Consider the following 18329-nt stretch of genomic DNA (forward strand, 5'->3'; position numbering starts at 1 on the left):
TTGACACTGTTGCAAATGTTGTTATTGGATAGGCCGGTGCAAACAGGTTGGTGAATATATGGTTCTTAAAATGTGAACGGTTTTACTGAAAAATGAGACAAGCTAGGATCCCTGTATCGCGAGACCCATTTGTCAGTGTTATAGTCGACTATGGTCCGATCGCATTCGAGGATCACCGTTGCTGCTACCATTTTTATCACTAACTACTCATCTACAACTCAGCCACCGGGTGGGTTTCAAGAGTTTTGAAATTTAGGTTGAAGAAGGAAAATATTTTCCAATTATTTAATTTAATAATTAATCTTTCACATTGTAGTATTAAATGATTCGTTTTTAAAATTGTTAATTGATACGTTTTTTTAATGTTATTAATTGATATGTTACTAATACAATATTGTGAGTAATATAGTTTAGTGTTGTGTGTTGTTACAAAAGTGTGAAAACAGAAATTGTTTCAGAAGATGCAAGGACATGGTTTAGATTGCCACCTAGGATTAAAAGCTGACATGGAAGATTTATATAAAAATAAAGAGATGATATGGCATCGCTAGAGCCCGCGCTTCAGAATTACTAGATTATAATAGATAGATAGATAGATGTTTCATATTCTTGGGATTGAGTGTTGAGTCTAGAGCTCTTAACCTAATTTGTTTAGTTACATAAAAAACGTGTTATATTAAATTTGTTAAATTCATTTAAATAATTTTATGAGAACAAGCTAATTAGGTTTCTAGTGTGAATAAACATACATGAATCTAGAATATAAAACATATACAGATACTTTAACTTCTTCTCTTCCTTCTTTCTGAATGAATGTCTTGTCCTTATCAAAACTTTCTTCATGTTTTTGTTGGTTTCATATTCCAATTGCTTCAAGCAGCTGAGAATGTTGAGAAACCGAAACTAATGAATTGGCAACAATTGCTCCACTGGCAGCAACTGCTGGGACTCCAATGCCAGGAAAGGTGGAATCTCCACAACAATACAGCTGAGGGATGGGAGTTGAATGTCCAGGAAATGTTTCTTTACCAGCTTGGACAGCAGGTCCATATGTTCCTCTGTTCCTCCGAAGAAACCTTTGATGTGTGAGTGGACTTCCAACTAACTTCACCTCACATTTCTCCCTGTTGAAACCCGGTCCTAGTGCTTTCTCCACAGCTCTCCACAATACCTGCTTTTACAAGGTCAGATTCTCTTTTTCCTCACAGGAATCAAATTCAAATAAAGATAAATAAATTGTCCTTAAATTGTGATCAGCTGTGAATGGCTTAGCTATCCACTAATTGTCACAATCAATTACTATCAGTGGTTGAGAAGTTTCGTTGATTGACCTGAAATATGCATAAATAATTCCTTATAAAGAGTAGTGCAATCCTCACCTCTAAGCTAGCTTTTGGGATAGAATTATGCCTAACTCAAATTCTAAGAAAGTTCACTATTTGCAAATTGCAACTAGCTTTGACAAAAGTTTTCAACTTACAAGTATGGTTTTCAGCATCAGCAGGATATAGGAAGCGCTTGAACAACACATGTTAATAATTATTATTCATGTACCTCTGATCTTTCCGCTTTGAGATTTCTGTATTCAGCACTCTTACGATCAAGTCCTTCCCACAACTCATATGGTTCAGTTCCTGGCAGATAAGCATGTAACACATGCTTCCCGGGAGGTGCTAAATTAGGACTGAGTACACTAGGTACAGATATCAACACAACATTCTGGTCGGCATCAACTCCTCTTTTCCAGTCATTTACAACTATGTGATGAATTCCTAAATCACTGGGAATATCCTGATCATTGAATTAATTGGGAAAATGTTATCAACTTCAGTTAAATACTTGAAACTTGAAGATGCAATGAGTAACATTGCTAGTGCCACTAAAACTTTGAGGACCTAAAAAGAAGTCACCAGAACAGCGAACCTCGGCATCGAATCCCAAATGGAGATGCATGAATGATTCACACTGAGGAGTTGTGTTAATCCTATCTGAGTAAGACTTGGGAACAGCTTCATTAGGTAGCAATTTTAAAGTGTCCCATGTTGATGCATTGCTGACAACAGCCTTTTTAGCACGAATGAACTGCAGACATAACACATAAACATTCAATTCTAGTCTAGAGAAGAAAAAAACTGATGTGAATCCAATTACATTTTGATTATCTGTGTGCCTTTTCTTATCAATCAACAAATACTCACCTGACCAGATCTCAGCTTGACTCCAATGGCTCTGTCATTTTCAACAACGATCTTCTCAGCGTGACTTTGAAGCGAAACCCGTCCGCCAAACTTCTCCAATCCTCGTACTAGAGCATCAACTATAGCTGCAGTTCCATCAAGAGGGTACTCAAGACAGCATCCAGGTTTGTACCATTCAGCAAACATGTAAATCTGAGAAGTTGGGGGAATATATTGTTTAGAGCTAGACATTATTGAGAACTCTCATATGCACTAGGGATATGACTAAATATTTATAAAACCCTCACCCCTGAGCTAGCTTTTGAGGTAGAATTAGGCCTAACCTGAATTCTAAGAGATGCGAATAGAAAAAACTACTAAGTAACACTAAATTTATATTCTAATGCTGCAATCAGCCAAAACTGTTTCATTTTACCATCTCTGCAGCGAGTATACCATCAGTTTTGACCCCGGCAAGCAAGAATGAGAGCAGGTCGATCCAATTTCGTAAAAAAGGGTCTTTGAGTTCCAAACCGTCAAGTATTTCCTTGAAAGGTCTGAGAAGTTTTGTAGCCCCAAGAGCACCCTGAGGCCCCATTTGAACAAAGGACTTAAAAAGAGAAGGGGCATATCTAGCTGCAGCAGTGTAAAGAACACCCAAATCTCCTCGAATAGATAGAGGGGGAAGAGCCATTGCAGCTGTAGACAATGGAAGCACAGCATCCTGCATACCAATTAACAAGTTACAATTTCCCATCCATGTTAGTGATCTATATGTTGGCAAGCAAACCAAGCAGAATATTGGGAGCACGGTTTGAAATTGCAGTATGCAACCGCAATTGGGTAGGCAATGTAACAGGTTTTGAAGTTCCTGCATAGCACAACCACAATTGCAGCTGCATCAATCTGCATTTGTCCACAATGCAGCAGCAAGCAGCAATCGTGACCGCAATTTAAAACCCTAATCAGGAGGGAGAACTGACTAAGAGTTTCCGCCATTCTTGGACTGCATTTGGACCCCCATACTTTTCAAGGTCCTGCAAAAGAAGAAGAAATTCAAATTAATCACATAAATAATGATTATGTAAGTTGAGTTGATTTTGATTCAACCAACCTTGGAAAATTCGGTAGGCCCTATGCGCGACAAGAATTCACCTTCAGGTAGATAAACCTTCCATGAATCATAAGTAGCGCATGGGAGTGACTCACCCAACGCATCCAGAACCTGAAATTAACAAATTAGTATCACTTTTAACTCACTCACTTCAAAACATCATTTCATAATTCTCAACTTTAATTCAATCTGTTTCAAAACATAAAACAAGTGCAGTAGCACTATAGCAGTATCTATCTCATTTCTAAATTCTTAGAACCTGTGCAAGAGGATTAGCCTGAGGACCCCTTGACTGCAACCCAGAGAACAAAGAGGGACCAGAATCAAACTTGTATCCTTTGATATCAAAAGAATGAGCAGCACCACCAGGCAGGTCGTGGCTTTCAAGAACTAGCACGTTTTGCTCGTATCTTGCCAACAATGCTGCACAACATAGTCCACCTAAACCACTACCAATAACAACTACATCAGCTTCTTCTCCGTTTTGCTTCAGATTGAGGTTGTTGGACTTTGAGTTTCGTGCCACCACGGATTTCCTGTTACTGTTATGGTGATATCGCAAAAGATTTGCATTTGTAAACACACCTACTACACTCGTCATGAGTGGAAATTGGATGGAATAATGAATGAATAGTTAGTTTGTTTTTGGTTTCTGCTTCAAACTTGAAACTCCTTTATCAGTTTCACTTCAGTTTGTTTGTTGATGTTAAATTAGCCACGTCACTCCCTGGTTACCTTTTTCAGAATATCTTTTCATTCACAAAATAGAGATAAAGCCCTTTGTTTTTTTTATAAGCATTAAAAAAAAAAATTCACATAGTTTAAGAAATGTAGTTAAACTAGATAAAATGCATTAAATTTGTCTTAAATCAAAATAAACTTCCAAAATTACCCTTTATTATTAGTGTTGGAAAGTGGGAAAGAGAGAATAATTAATGAGACACATTTTACAAGTTAGAATTAATAAGGGCATCATTGGAAAAAATTAATTAATATAGCTCAAACTTTCATTTGGTTCTTATAAAAAGGACCAAGATTTTTCTTCTCTTTCATACTTATAAATAGGACCGGAGGGAGTACTAATTTTAATAATAAGTAATTTTCATTTGAAATATGAAGTTGTGGATATTTTTCTATTCAATATTACCTTATATATTTAAAAATAATATTGTTAAATTCATAGCATTAATACTGATTGGACCACAATTAAATTACAGTAGAACCAATGAACCTTGAACCGGTACCCTCACCGAACCTTGAACCGGTACCCTCACCGATTTTATCACCAGTACGCCTCTGATAACCTTGCTAATAATAGAGCAAGAGATTAATTCATGACTATCGTCTGATGATATGTTTGATTAAACAATGTAAGGGAGCTACCCAGTTTTTATCAATAGCTAATAATTCCATTACATTGTTCAAAATATTTCATTGAATTTTTTCTTGAAATCTGACAAGGCTAGTTGGACAGTTATATTCCTTTTGATTTTCTTACTTTTTTTGGTCATTAATGAATAGTAATAGAAGTTGTTTTTAATATTTTTTTACTCAGTGTGCGGAAACCGAGGGACAAGTACTGTACATATTACGCAGAAAGTTTTTTTTGATTGGCAAAATAATACTACCTGGTTAAACCGCACAGTCACCGGTTTTACCGGTTCTGACCAGTTTTTGACCGATTTAACGGGTTTTGACCGGTTTTCTAGTAATCCGGTTTTAGCAGTGTACCGGACCGGTGAGGAGTCCGGTTCCCGATCAGACCGGTCAAACCGACCCGTCCGTCTAGTTTTAAGAACCATGATTATTAGCGTGCAGTAAGCGGTACCAAGACGGTTTTTTTTCTATTTCAAAGAGTTTGATATTTTGAATATTTTAACTTTAACTTTTTTCCGCATAATAATGTGTTTATGAATAAAGTTTTTTTTTTCATTTAAACTTTAAATTTTAAAACTATTTGATTTCTAAATTGCATGCACTTGGAACTAAGTTCATGAATACTCTATTGGACTGCGATTATAACCAAAGCATTATAAATACTCTTTTATCAATTATACTAGTGTTTTTTTACCAGTGCAATGCACGGAGAATATGTTTATTGTATTTGATACATCAATTAATACATTAATTATTAAAAATATATTAAACAACATATGAAATAGAAGAGTTTGAAATGCTAAGCAAAGTGGACAAAAAAACTTCTCTTCTAAGCCTGATTGAGATCAACAGGAACTCGTTTCACATTCTTACTTGTGTGTTGCACGGAGAATATGTATATTGTATTTGATACGTTAATCAAGACTGTGATTATTAAAAATATATTAAACAATAGCACAAATCATAGATATAAGGAATTACGAACATATTTATCGTAAAAAAAATGAATGTGATAGTAGCACAAATCAGGATTGTAAAAGATAAATCATAAAATATGACATCATTGTGTTTATATCAAGTCATCCAAGTCCGAGTCAATATTTGTATAGAAAATCTTGAATGAGCAGTTCTCCCTCCCGGTAACAGTAAAGAAGCTATTCCATTGGAGGCAATATTTAAAACAATTAAACCTTTAGATTGCACCGCAACAGACAATGTGTTCCATACTAAAGTTTTACCCGTTCCTCCAAAACCGTAAAGGAAAAAGAACTCTCCCTTATTAGACATGACTACATCCAACACCTGCTTATATACACCCTTTTGTTCTCTAGTAAATGAACCAACCAACTTTTCATGAGTTTTGTTCATCTATTCCTTATTGTAATTGAGCTCATCCGCAACAAACTTATTTTCAAAATTCATTATTTCAGAAAAATTAGGATATGGAGCTTCACATGCATAATGGAATGTGAGATAAACAATCCCTTTAATGGACCTTATGCTTTCAAAGCTATCACAACCTCTTTGAAGCGTCAACAGAACTCTCATGTAATACACCCCCTCCCCCCCGTGTCAGGAGCAATATATTGCACTCGTCCAAGCGAGAGAGCCCTTTTCTAGAAACCCGTTCATGTGCGTCTTCCTTGTATACAAATTTAGATGAGAATTATGCATAAGTGAGATTACTCCCCTCTTGGTAGGTTCATTTCCTCTAGCCCTAAAAAGACGGATATGTTTTGATTATTTCAAGTTGAATTTGATGAAGACAGGGAGCTTCGCATAGCGAATAACTTTTCTAAAGCCATGCCATGAAAATTATGTAGCAATGATTAAGAGATCCTACTTGAGGTTAGTTGGTTTTTAAACTAATTAAAGTTATGGCAAAACCAGGTTAATTAACAGGGGTGATGATCTTAATTTAGGCATAGATTTACTACCAATGAAAATATGTACCAAACACCCTGCATGGGGGCATCTTTCGTTGAAATAGATCCATGAATGGACCACAATTGTTGAATTTGTTCTTGAATAAGGCTATGATTTTATATGATTCCAGCTTTTCGTTTTAGGAAGAAATAAAAAAGTAAAATCAATAGCATGTTTGGTGTTCCATATGCTTCAGCAGGTGAATTTCATAGAACACAAAAACATGACTGAACTTTGTAACTGCATCAAAATCCCAAAAAAAAAAGTAACAAAAACATTAAACAATTATCTATCATGATAGGTGGTATTGAAGTATTGGAGAAAATAATTACCAAACCATAACAAATGAGGGAATGGCAAGCCTAAAGAACGTGGGGATGTTGTGCGGTGCCAAATGTACTCTTGGGTTCATAGCTACCGAGTAGGAATCCAAGAATTGCCATTAACACCTGAACAGAGCATTCAGTTGACGGAAGATGAAATCAAGTAGAATGATGGGGAAGAAGAGGAAATCAAGGCTTAAGGACAGTGGCGAGAGTGAGTAGGTCAAAGATGGAGGAGGAATAGAAGCTTTGACATAGGTTTAGCTGTAAGGAGAAATCATGGAACTGTTAATAGACAGCTATCTAATTCAGGGTTTTATGAGTTTTTATTGTAATTTGCTAGATTATAATTTTTTTACATACTTTAGGATAATTTGATTTTAAATCAAAATAGGTCAAGATTCATTTGATTATGAAATAAAATATGTCAAGATTTTATTTAGTAATTAAGGTGTGACATGTGTCAACAGAAGAAAAGCTCAAATGAGAATTAATCTGAGAATGACACTTCATCAAATTGGTCTGATAATTAATCTGGAAGTAACATCTCATCAAATTGGCCTGATAGAAGTTTTTATTTTCTAATATATATATTAATATTAATTGATTGATTTGGGTACAATGTAAATTATTTATTTTAAAAAACAACAACATTTTCTAACACGTGCACGAACTGGTTCACAGCGACCCCCATAGTACCCTATATTAGCACATTGAAAGCTACAATATTCGTCTCCATTGTTGCAAGGAGCAACACAAGGGCCCAACGGTGGATCAGCTCTTATTGTGGGACCTGCAACAAGAAGGAAATTCACAACTTTATGTATAAGATTCATTCTTTTCTAATGTGAAATATCTTTTATATTAATTACCTAAGTTACTACAATAATAAAAAATATTGATATGCTTAATATAAAAATTATCTCTTCAGAAGTAAAAAAAAAATTGCGTTGAAAACTTATAAATTAAAAAATGGGTACAAATCTTACTCGTGTAACACTATAGATTGACTATGAAATAAGAACACAAATTTTATTTTTCAATTTTCTTATTTCTTATATATATTCAAAATATAACATTTTTTGAAAATTCAAATATATATATATATATATATATATATATATATATATTTGATAAAAAGGGCCAAAACCCTGAGTAGCAATCCAGAACCATAAAACAGAATAACATAAAAAAACATAAAAGAAAACAACAAGATTACAGAAAACAACCGAAAGGAAGAAGCAATAGTAAAAAGATTAAAAATAGAACATAAAATGAAATTACTTCATTCTTCTTACATGGAGATAGAACCAAAGCAATCAAGAAAATTCCAAGAGCAAAGGGTTGATAGACGCAAAAAGCCATTTTACGAGTATTTCACTCTTACACTATTTTTCCTATGTAATAAAAAGGTCTAACAATGTTGCATTATATACTATTTATTTGAGAAAATGTCTAAAAAAACAAAATTATAAAAAAGGAAAAAAAATAAGGTGAGTGCATTCAATCTCTTATTTTTATACTCCCCACTATATTTCAGGTCAAACCATCATTGGTTTGACTAATATTTAATGGTATGGTTGAAATTGTGGGAGGTTTTGATATATTAATGAGACTTGATTTTTGTATTAAATACATATTGCATCACTAAATGATTTTTATTAATATTGCTATTTTCATATTTTTTTTTATAAAATAATGATATTATTGATGGCTAAAATTATCATAAAGTAATTAACTATTTAAAAATTATATTATTAAATTCTTATTAATGTTGTTATTTTCATATTTTTATTAAGTAATGATGTTATTGATGGTCAAAATTATCATGAAGTAATTTCCTATTTTAAAATTATATTGTTTAATATGATAATAAATAAATTAAATAAATTAAAAATTAAATTAAATAATTTTGGTGATAGTAATATTATATTATGTGTTTCATGTTAATTATAAAAAATCAATGAAATAATTTTACTTAATTTATAGTCAAAATAGTTTAATTTTGAAATTTTTGGTTGATTATAATTATAATTTAAATTATTATTTTTTGTAATAATACTTAATATGAGTTTTATATAAATATTACAGCGAATGGCACTGACCTCCCCTAAGTTTTATTGTTTTTTCACTAACTTACAATAGATTACAAATGTAATATACAATGAAGTGTTTAATGAACTTCTTAAATGCAATTACATTTGATATAGCTATAATTTTTCTTAATTGATAAAGAAAATTACAATTACCCATAACCAAATTTCACTTTTACACATTTTTACCACTTTAGTAAAATAGACGAGCTTATGTATTTTTTAACTAAATCTTTATTATTGTGTTAGTTTCTGTTTTTGTTTTAACCACATGGAGATCTATTAAGGGAACCGTGTTCTCTTGGAATGTAGTCAAAGTCAAATGTCTTTCAAAGAGTGCACCCTTAGGATTCTTACGGGTTCGAAAAATTAATTTTAACCATTATAATTGACATCTATCAAGTAGAACGATTTGTGTTGGTAGATTGCGCATTGTACTTATAATTTCACAATATTTTTATTACTGCCTACAAAAATATAGAGTTAATATTGACATATATCGTTTGAATGGAATATGGTGATCATTAATATAGATACATTAATAATCAACTATTTTAAAATATTGACTTAAATACTAGGTTTTTTTAAGTAGAAATATATTTATTTAATATAAAGCACAACATTAAAAAAGATTGTAAAGTACAACCAACAAGTCACAATTTACAACAGAGATTAAACAACAACAACAACAATACTGATGAAAGTCAAAACGCCCAAAAAACCACGCAAATACGAAACTCTCATGGATCCAACAAACCAAAAAATCTCAACCACTAAATTAATTTTTTATTAAATTAATCATTATAAGATTGCAATATAACCTTTCCATTATGTTCTGTAGTGTAACCTTTCCATTATGTTTTTACTGTTACTTTTGTTTGAGATTTAATTGTAATGTGCAACTATGTACTTTAGGCATCTCTGCCCACTATCCTTATGATATATATTTGGTTTTTTCCAAAAAAAAAAAAAAGATTGCAAAATTATTTTTATTTATTTGATATAATTTATGGAATTCAAAATTATTTATGAAGGTGTTTTTATTTTAGAAAAGTATCATGTTTATTGGAAAAATAAATTTAATGAAGCATTATCAAAGAATTAACTAAAGTGCTTCTCTCTTTAAAAAAATTCCCTCATCAACACTCTCTCGACCTAGATCATTGGTGCGGTTGGGTGGTCGCTATGCCGCCCCACTGTGAGGCGGCAACCCATTTCTCCCTTCTTCTCCATCTTCCTTGGGTCTCTTCTCCTTTTTCCTGTTCTTTTTCAAGACGTGGCAACCAGGCTTCGTTGCTCTCTAACCTCTCTTGTTGCAACGTTCGTCGGCGTATCACATTGTCTTCCCTCCGATGTCCGCGCACCGATGGGTCGCCGTCATCTGCAACTCTCCTTACCCCCAGATCTACTCGCTCTTCCCCTGCTTTAACCATCATTGTCAGTTTTGTCGTTCCTCTTTCTCGGTGTAGCTCTTCATCACGTTGGTGGCTTCTAGTCGTGGTAGGTGAGGACTTTGGCATAGCGTTTTATGAGCTTTTTCGGGTTGGGTATGCTCCGCTTCTCTTGCTTTGGCAAGATCTGCTCATATCTTTAGTTCTCTCTTGCCGTGGTAGGTGAGGAGGTTGGGGCCACGTTTGTTGAGCACCTTGGGTTTGGGGATGGTGCTTTGGGTTGATAGTGTTGTTGGGCACTCCTTCTAAGTCCGGCACAATGATTTCGGGTGTTATGGGTGTGGCTGTTCGGTTCTTGCAAGGTTGATCCTAGCGCTTCTTGAGTGTTTGTGGAGGTTGTTGAGGTAACAGTTGCCTTCCGGCTTCAGTGGCTTGCTCCCTACAAGTTTTTTGGTTATTGATCTCCTTGTGGATTGCGGCAGTGGGTTTTAACGTGTTTTGGAGGCTTCGATTGACGAAATTTGTTGTTGTCTGGGTGCTGATTGTCCATTTTTTTGTAGTTTTTTTTATAGTTTTTTCTATATCCTTTGCTTTTTTTTTTGGTTCTTTGTACCAGCTCTATGGCGGTACGCTTGGGGTGGGTGTTTGTTGCGGTACTTTTCGTGCGGTTGATAGGTATCTTGTTTCCTTCACTGTTCTTCGATTACAAATGAAGAACGTCCCAAGGTGGCGTTGACGATTGCTTGTTGGGTTTAAGAGCGTGTTGGTGGGGTTTGTGTTTGAGGTTTTGGTTGGGCTTTACTTTTTGGGGTTCTTTGCGAGGTTTTGGGTGGTTTACGCCGTAGTGGTTGGTTTTTTTACCGGCTTTTATTGGCTTGGTCATTGTACACATTATTGAGAATGGATATTTCTCAACTTCTTACTATATATATTTCGTTTTAAAAAATGAAAGATTTGACTATGAAAATAAATTGAGAAGAAGTCAGAAACAAAAATATAAAAAAGGAAAAAAAAAGTGAATTCACTAAAAATAATATAAAGTTTAATATTTTTAATATCTTATTTTTATCCTCCCAACTCTATTTTTGGTCAAATCATCATTGGTTTGACTGATGTTTTATGCCACATTTGAAATGGTGAGAGGATTAAATATATTGATGATAATTATGAATTTAATGTATATAGTTTGAAATGAATATAATTTTTTTTGGTACATCAGAAAGATAAATTGCACCCGCCAGGAATCGATCACTGGACCTCCCCCTACCCAACCCATATGTCCCTCAGCTCCCACGACTTGAGCTATCTTACGGGGACTGAAATGAATATAATAATCATCGATATAATGCATCATTGTTTATTTTAAAATATTGACTAAAATAATAGTTAAAAATTAAAATTATCAATAAGCAATTTAGGACATGAAAAATGTAGTTTTAGGCCCTGGGCATGTCACTTTCGAATTAAACTAAGTAATGAACATGCATGATAAATTTGTTGAGTTCTAGGCTATCTTGTGCATCAAAATTGATCTCTGAGATTTTCTGGAATATTTATAAGCCTTTCACGTTGCCTAAAGGTTCTCAGGGAAGGAGGAAAAGGATGGGGAGAAGAGAAACCAAGTTTCTTCTTCTCGTCCTCCATGGCCACCACCTCCATAATGGGAATCCTCTGTTACTCTGGCTCTGTATGTGCTGTGTAGGTACCGCATGCGACCTTAGTGCAATTATGGACCAGAAAGGAGGGAAGAGAACTAATGTTTTGAGTTGTTGTTGTAGTTAAGTGCTTGCTTGGAGCTTAACACCTTAATTCTGAACTCACGTGCTTCCCTCTCTCCTCATACCTCATTTCTCTCTCCAACTAGACGTCCACGTAAACCTCCTCCGTGAAGAAATAAAAGGTAGGACTAAGGTTGCACACGACCTACGACGTCGGGAACCATCCATGTAATTAAATTAGGTGGGGGACCAAAATCATGACATTGGTAAATGTTGGGGACAAAAGTTGCAATTAAGCCTATATTGAATTTAAATGGAGTCGAGATATAAGTTATTTCTTGATGGACTAAGTATAATTCAAACAATAAAAGCAAAGAATGATAAACAACTTACGCCAGGATATTAGTGGTCCTACCAAAGGAAACAACAAATGCAAAAAAAAAGCGAAAACACACCTAAAAATAAAGATCAAAACTTTCCAAAAACCCAAACGAAAAAACAAACAAGATCCAAAGATATAATATGTGAAGGTATGAAAAACGATAGAAAGGGGGGGGGGGTTTGAATAACGATTTCAGATAAATTCTTTCCCACTTGAGATTTTAACAAATCTCTCAAACAAAGAATGCAAAGTGCTAAGATAAGAGTTGAGGAAAGCACACAAGGATTTTATCCTGGTTCACTTGATAAATCCCTCAAGCCAATCCAGTCCACCCGTTAAGGTGATTTCTTCCTTCTTAGAATGAAGGCAATCCACTATTAAGAGTTTGTTACAACTGCACTAGCAACCTGCTCAGTGACTAACAATACAATGAACTAGTAAACACTAAGATTCATTATCTTAGTCTTCTCAAGGATCTGACCAACCTTGGTCCCTTAAGGAAAAACAAACTAACTGTTTGAATGTTTGGATTTACAATGAAATGCTTCTCAGAAAGCTAAGGTAAAATCAATAAGATCGGTTTGAAGAAAGATTGCTAAGAGAATATAAATATTGCTTGAGCTTGAACAAAGTTTCTTAGGCGACATCTTTCATCTTCAGCCTCTTTATATACTCCAGGGATTAGGGTTGTATCCGTTGCATGGATTGCTACCGTTGGAGGGCAAATCTGTAACTTCCAGATTCTGCTATGGCTGAATATCTTAGGTAAGGTCGTCAGGATAATACAATTGCTTTTGTACTTGGACAGCGACGTGACCTTTATCCCAGTTGACTTCTGATCAGAGCGATGCTTCATGTTGGAACTTGTGAAGCTTGGTGATCAGAGTCAGAGGGAAGCTTGGATCCTTTGACCTTCGTAACTTCTGCTTCTGGACCTCAGAGTAGAAAGTATTTGGTCTTCAGAGCCAGCTTACTCTTGGACTTCAGAGTCTTCACTTCTCAGCTTTTGGACCTTCAGAACTTCTGATCCTTCAGAGCTTCTGACCTTCAAAGCTTCTGACCTTCAGAACTTCTGGTCTGCAGAACTTCAAGTGATCTGAATCCATATCAGAGCTTGTAAACTTCAGAACTTCTGAAGCATATACTTCTGTTCAAAAGAACATAGTGAGTGCGAAAGCGTTGTATAGGTTACTCTTTGAGCATAGTGCTTCTGATAAGTGTGAGTATTGACCAGAGTTAGTGTGTGTCACATTAAGACTCAGAAAACAACGTTAGAGTACCATAATTGTTCATACATAATAGTTAACATGTAATCATCAAAACATAGAGTTGTACTACATGATCAAATCTTGATCTTACAATCTCCCCCTTTTTGATGATGACAATACCAAGTATTTTGATGAACAATTCTTAAACAATAAACTGAATTCACTCAGAGTTTAGAGAGTAGAGATAAACTTATCCTGAGATGAATGGTTTATGTTGCTCATTCTGAATCCAAGTCACAGCTTGATTCTGAGCTTAGCTCCCCCTGAGTCTAAGACTTAATGAAGGCATTAGTAATATCTACATTCTGAGCTAAATAATAAAAGATATCAGAGTGAGAGTTTATGACATAGATAATATGTGAATATCAGAGCGCATAAATATTCAGAGTCATGAGCAAGGTAAAGGTAACATAGTCAACCGATTGAGCATGCAATCACTTCAGAAGAAGTGAAAATGTATTCCTTGTATGTGCCCAGTGACAAATCTATGGTCATAAAGGTGGAACTCTTGAATTCTCCAAAAGAGAAAGAAATCACACTAACACAACTTACACATCAAAAATTGGGTTGTACTCCCCTTTTTTGTCATAAGCAAAAAGAATGGGGTGTGAAAAACTTAGCTTGAAGTACAAGGTACTCCCCCTTAGAGAAGGTCTAAGTTAAAAAGATGGAGAAAATAAAAAGATTAAAGAAAAAGTAGTTAATTAATGCATATGCAGAAAATTAAATGAGGGAGTGGAACGTTTACCACCGGCCAAGGAGTTAAAGGTAAGCATCGGTTTCCAATGAACAATCCTTGAGAAACTGCTTCAGCAATAACTTCTGAAGACTGAACTGAGCTTATAAATAGCTGTTAAAGCATAACAGTCTTCACATCTCATCTGCTTCTGAAATCAACAAAGCAATGACATCCTACATAGCTGTCATCGAAGAACTAAGGAAGAAGGCTTTTGATGAAGATCTCTTCATCAATGTGCGGCATCCAGAGGATCCGAGTGTCTATAGTCTGACAAACCAACTATTAGGCATGGGCCTAAGTCCAGAAATGGACAACATCCTCAGAGGTTACCTTGTGTTTGTTGAGGAGCTTCAAGATCTTTACCAGCGGGAGCTGGATAACTCTGCTAAGATAGAAGCGGTGGAGACTGCACTGGAGACTATGGAGGAGGGTCCTGAGAGGCAGGAAGTGCGCCAGAGCTTGGTCCAATTAGAGTATAGGCAGCATTGTATGGAGCTTGAGAAAGCAGCGATGCGTAGGCAGTGTAGATCTTTGAGGAAAAATCCTCCGTTTTGAATGTATGAATGCAAATGTATGACTGATTTTAATAAAAGAAGCTTATTTGTGGATTAATGCATATGTGTAAAAGCTACTCCCTCCGTTCCTTATTATAAGGCCATTTTTGAGTGTTTTTCTTGTTCCTAAATATAAGTCCATTTACAATATCAATGGAGCATTAATTATTTTTTCCCAAAACTATCCTCATATTTAATATGAAAGAGACAATGAGATTTTAAAATAATAACTTGGAGAGAGAAATTTATATGAAATTAAATAAGGGTAATCTAGGAAAGTGAATAAATTCTTTTATAAATTTATTGCTTGTAACTACTTTTCTTAATCTAAGAGAATTGGGTAAAATAGACTTATAAATAGGAACGGAGGGAGTAAGTAACAAAGAACAAGTAATTAGGCAAGCACATAAGAAAGAAAAGAAAATAGTCTGATAAAAGGTGTAAGACCTGGATTTACAGAACAAGTTAATTTCCGACTCACGCGTAGAATCAGTGTAAGCGTGACAGGAGTTTGCTGTTCGAGAAAGATTAATGAAGAAGAAAGTTCAGGAATGGCTTGAGGAATGTTTCATAGTTGTTTTAGGAGTTAGTGCGAGTCGTCAGCACACCTGCCTTATGGCGAGAGTGTCCAGAATAGGCTAATTTCGCTTTTGAAGCAACGTTTAAGTGAGATTTCAAATCCTTGGAAAAATTTAAAGGTTCTCTTTATTTTTCCTTCGACCAGTGTTTCATTTCGAAACCCTGGACTGTATGCACGATAGTATTCACTTCTCGGAAGTCCGACGACGCTAATTTCTTAGCTTCGAAACCCTAAATTCAATCACTGGATGAAGACTTTTTCTATTCAGGACTTTTAACGAAGTTTCCGTCCGCGTTGCCAGATTTGTTTCTTTGTTTCCAATCTTTCTCCAGAATAAAGTTTTGTCGTCTGACCATCACAGCAAAAAGTAGTTTTTCGGGACAGATTAACTTACACCGCTTTTGGGATTTTAGAGATCATTTTTCCCAAATGTTAGAGATTTGTTTTGAGTTCTGGAATTCTGTCGCCAGAATCTCTCTTAGAATTCATCGGTGAATGTGCTGCAAAAATCGGAATCGCGAAATTTTCATTTTCCCGCGATTTCACCTTCCTATAAATAGTAAAAAAAATCAAAATATCTCCATTTTCTTCCATTGTTGGCCGCGAGTTCAAGGAGAGGAGAGGAGAGAAAAATTTTCGCCGAAACTTGACCGATCTTCGCGCAGTTCGTTCCTACTTCAAGGTATCGAGGTAACTAGCTTGATTCTTACCTCTGATCACTGTTTCTACTGCGTTTCTTTAGCTGTTTCTGTGCTCAAAGTTTCGAGCTTTTTGTAAAACTGTCAATTTTTCCTTATTTCTCTGTTGGGGTATCTTCTTTACGTGCCCAAGAGCCTAGAACCTTCGTCGATATTCGCCGATATGGTTCGAGTTGTCAAGGATCTGAAAAACTGATTCAAAACCCTTTTTGGCGCACATTTCGAAACTTTAATGTCGAAAAGTCGTAATCTGACTTCGTGTCTTTAAGATTAGTTGTTACGAATGTCGTTAGGATCATTTCTGTCAAATTTGTTTTCCGAAGTGATGACTTTGAGGTTTTGAGCTTTTATTTTGGACCAAAACTCCCCTGAACAGCCGTATTTCGATCCGAACGTCCAAAAATTTTTCCGACAGTTTCTATGCCTTAGTTTTACCCTAAAAATACCTTGTAAACACATTAGATCGAAGAAAAAGAGCCGGAGCTCTTTTCTCTTTATGGCCGAGAGCGATTTCAAGGGGGTGGGGAGTTTTTCGTTTTCGAAAACTTGTCTTTTCGTACCTGATTGTTGTATTCTGAAGCTTCGATGCTTTGTCTATCGTTAATGTGTTGTATTGTGATCGAGCTAATAGATTTTGTTTGGATTCTGCTTTGTTTTCTCCGAGGTTCAGTTGAAGGAACTTTGGGTTTCTCAGAGCAATTGTGTGAAGGGAACTTAGACCACGAGGCTGGAGCAACTCGAGGTTAGGGCAACTTACTATTAGCTATGACTGCATGATAGGCGTCGATAAATTCGACTTATGTATGATTTTGATATTGTTTATGATGATGATTTATTGTTATGATTGTTTTCATAACTTATGATATTGATGTTGTATTGAATTGTGCGTTTTGACGCGACTTCAGAGCGAAGAATCACTGAACTGATTCCTTTTGATCTTTCGGATTGAATGAACAACCCTAGGCAAGTCCAAACTCAAGGTTTGAGACTTAGCTATCGTTTATATACTTAGACTTTCCCCGGGAAATTTCTTTTGGTGGGTTTTTGGAAAACTTAGAATGAATAGAATTTCGAAAACTAGAGACTTTAGAGAATTTAGTATTCGGGAAATAAATTCATAACCTGACTAATTAAATTCGAAACGTTTTCATTAACGAATGAACCATAGGGAACCTAAGGGGGAAAATGATTACGAAAGACGGGGAAAAGTCGACAAGTCTTGAAGTTACTGGGAATTGGGGAAAGCCACTGAGGTGAGCTACGGTGATGATTGAAAGTCACCGAGTACTCTAGTACTCTTGTTATTGGAGTTGTGTTGTATTGACCGACACTAACTCTTGGGTTTTGGGTTTGGGTTTTAAGCTAAACGCTTGTGTTGTGAGGACGATTCGATGTTTGGCTAACCATATTGCATCATGCATCATTTGGTGAAGAACGGGAATGCTTCACCAATGCATAATTCGATGAAGAACGGGAATGCTTCATCGATGGTGAAGAACGGGAATGCTTCACCAATGCATAATTCGATGAAGAACGGGAATGCTTCATCAAGGATGAAGAACGGGAATGCTTCATCTATAGTGAAGAACGGGAATGCTTCACTAGTGAAGAACGGGAATGCTTCACAATTATCCGGATCATATTGAATTGCATTTCACGCATACATTCATCCTGACTGGAATTGTGTGCTGTTTGCATTACTGAATTATTGTTAGAGCCGATAACATGCTAGGAATGTATATATATAATTCTATAAACATATATATATATACCCCCTTATCACATGTTGTTTGTATATCTACTCTATTCCGTGAGTTGACCCTAGCGCCTTGGCTTTGGTTTCATGTTTGTGTTTGGGCGGTCGGCCTGCTGCCAGACGTCGACGGTGGATTGGGTTTCGACGGTCTCTCCCTCGGGGGGGATCAGGTTTAAGCTGGTTGATCGACATTCCCCCACCGCTTGGGTGATCTATCTTGTGGGTCATCGAGC

General features: G+C 35.5%; 1 protein-coding gene across 1 annotated transcript; it reads right to left on the reverse strand.

Annotated features, from left to right (window-relative positions):
• Positions 1-671: 671 nt before the first annotated feature.
• Positions 672-3952, reverse strand: LOC130715018 (prolycopene isomerase, chloroplastic). Its single transcript, XM_057565013.1, has 8 exons — positions 3551-3952; positions 3292-3402; positions 3161-3214; positions 2614-2901; positions 2199-2390; positions 1924-2082; positions 1555-1791; positions 672-1171 (listed from the first exon to the last, which is right to left on the reverse strand). The coding sequence occupies exons 1-8, from the start codon at positions 3890-3892 to the stop codon at positions 857-859; spliced, it is 1698 nt and encodes a 565-aa protein (XP_057420996.1). The 5' UTR covers positions 3893-3952; the 3' UTR covers positions 672-856.
• Positions 3953-18329: the final 14377 nt, after the last annotated feature.

This window comes from Lotus japonicus, chromosome 4 (genome assembly GCF_012489685.1).
Source record: "Lotus japonicus ecotype B-129 chromosome 4, LjGifu_v1.2".
Classification (NCBI taxonomy): domain Eukaryota; kingdom Viridiplantae; phylum Streptophyta; class Magnoliopsida; order Fabales; family Fabaceae; genus Lotus; species Lotus japonicus.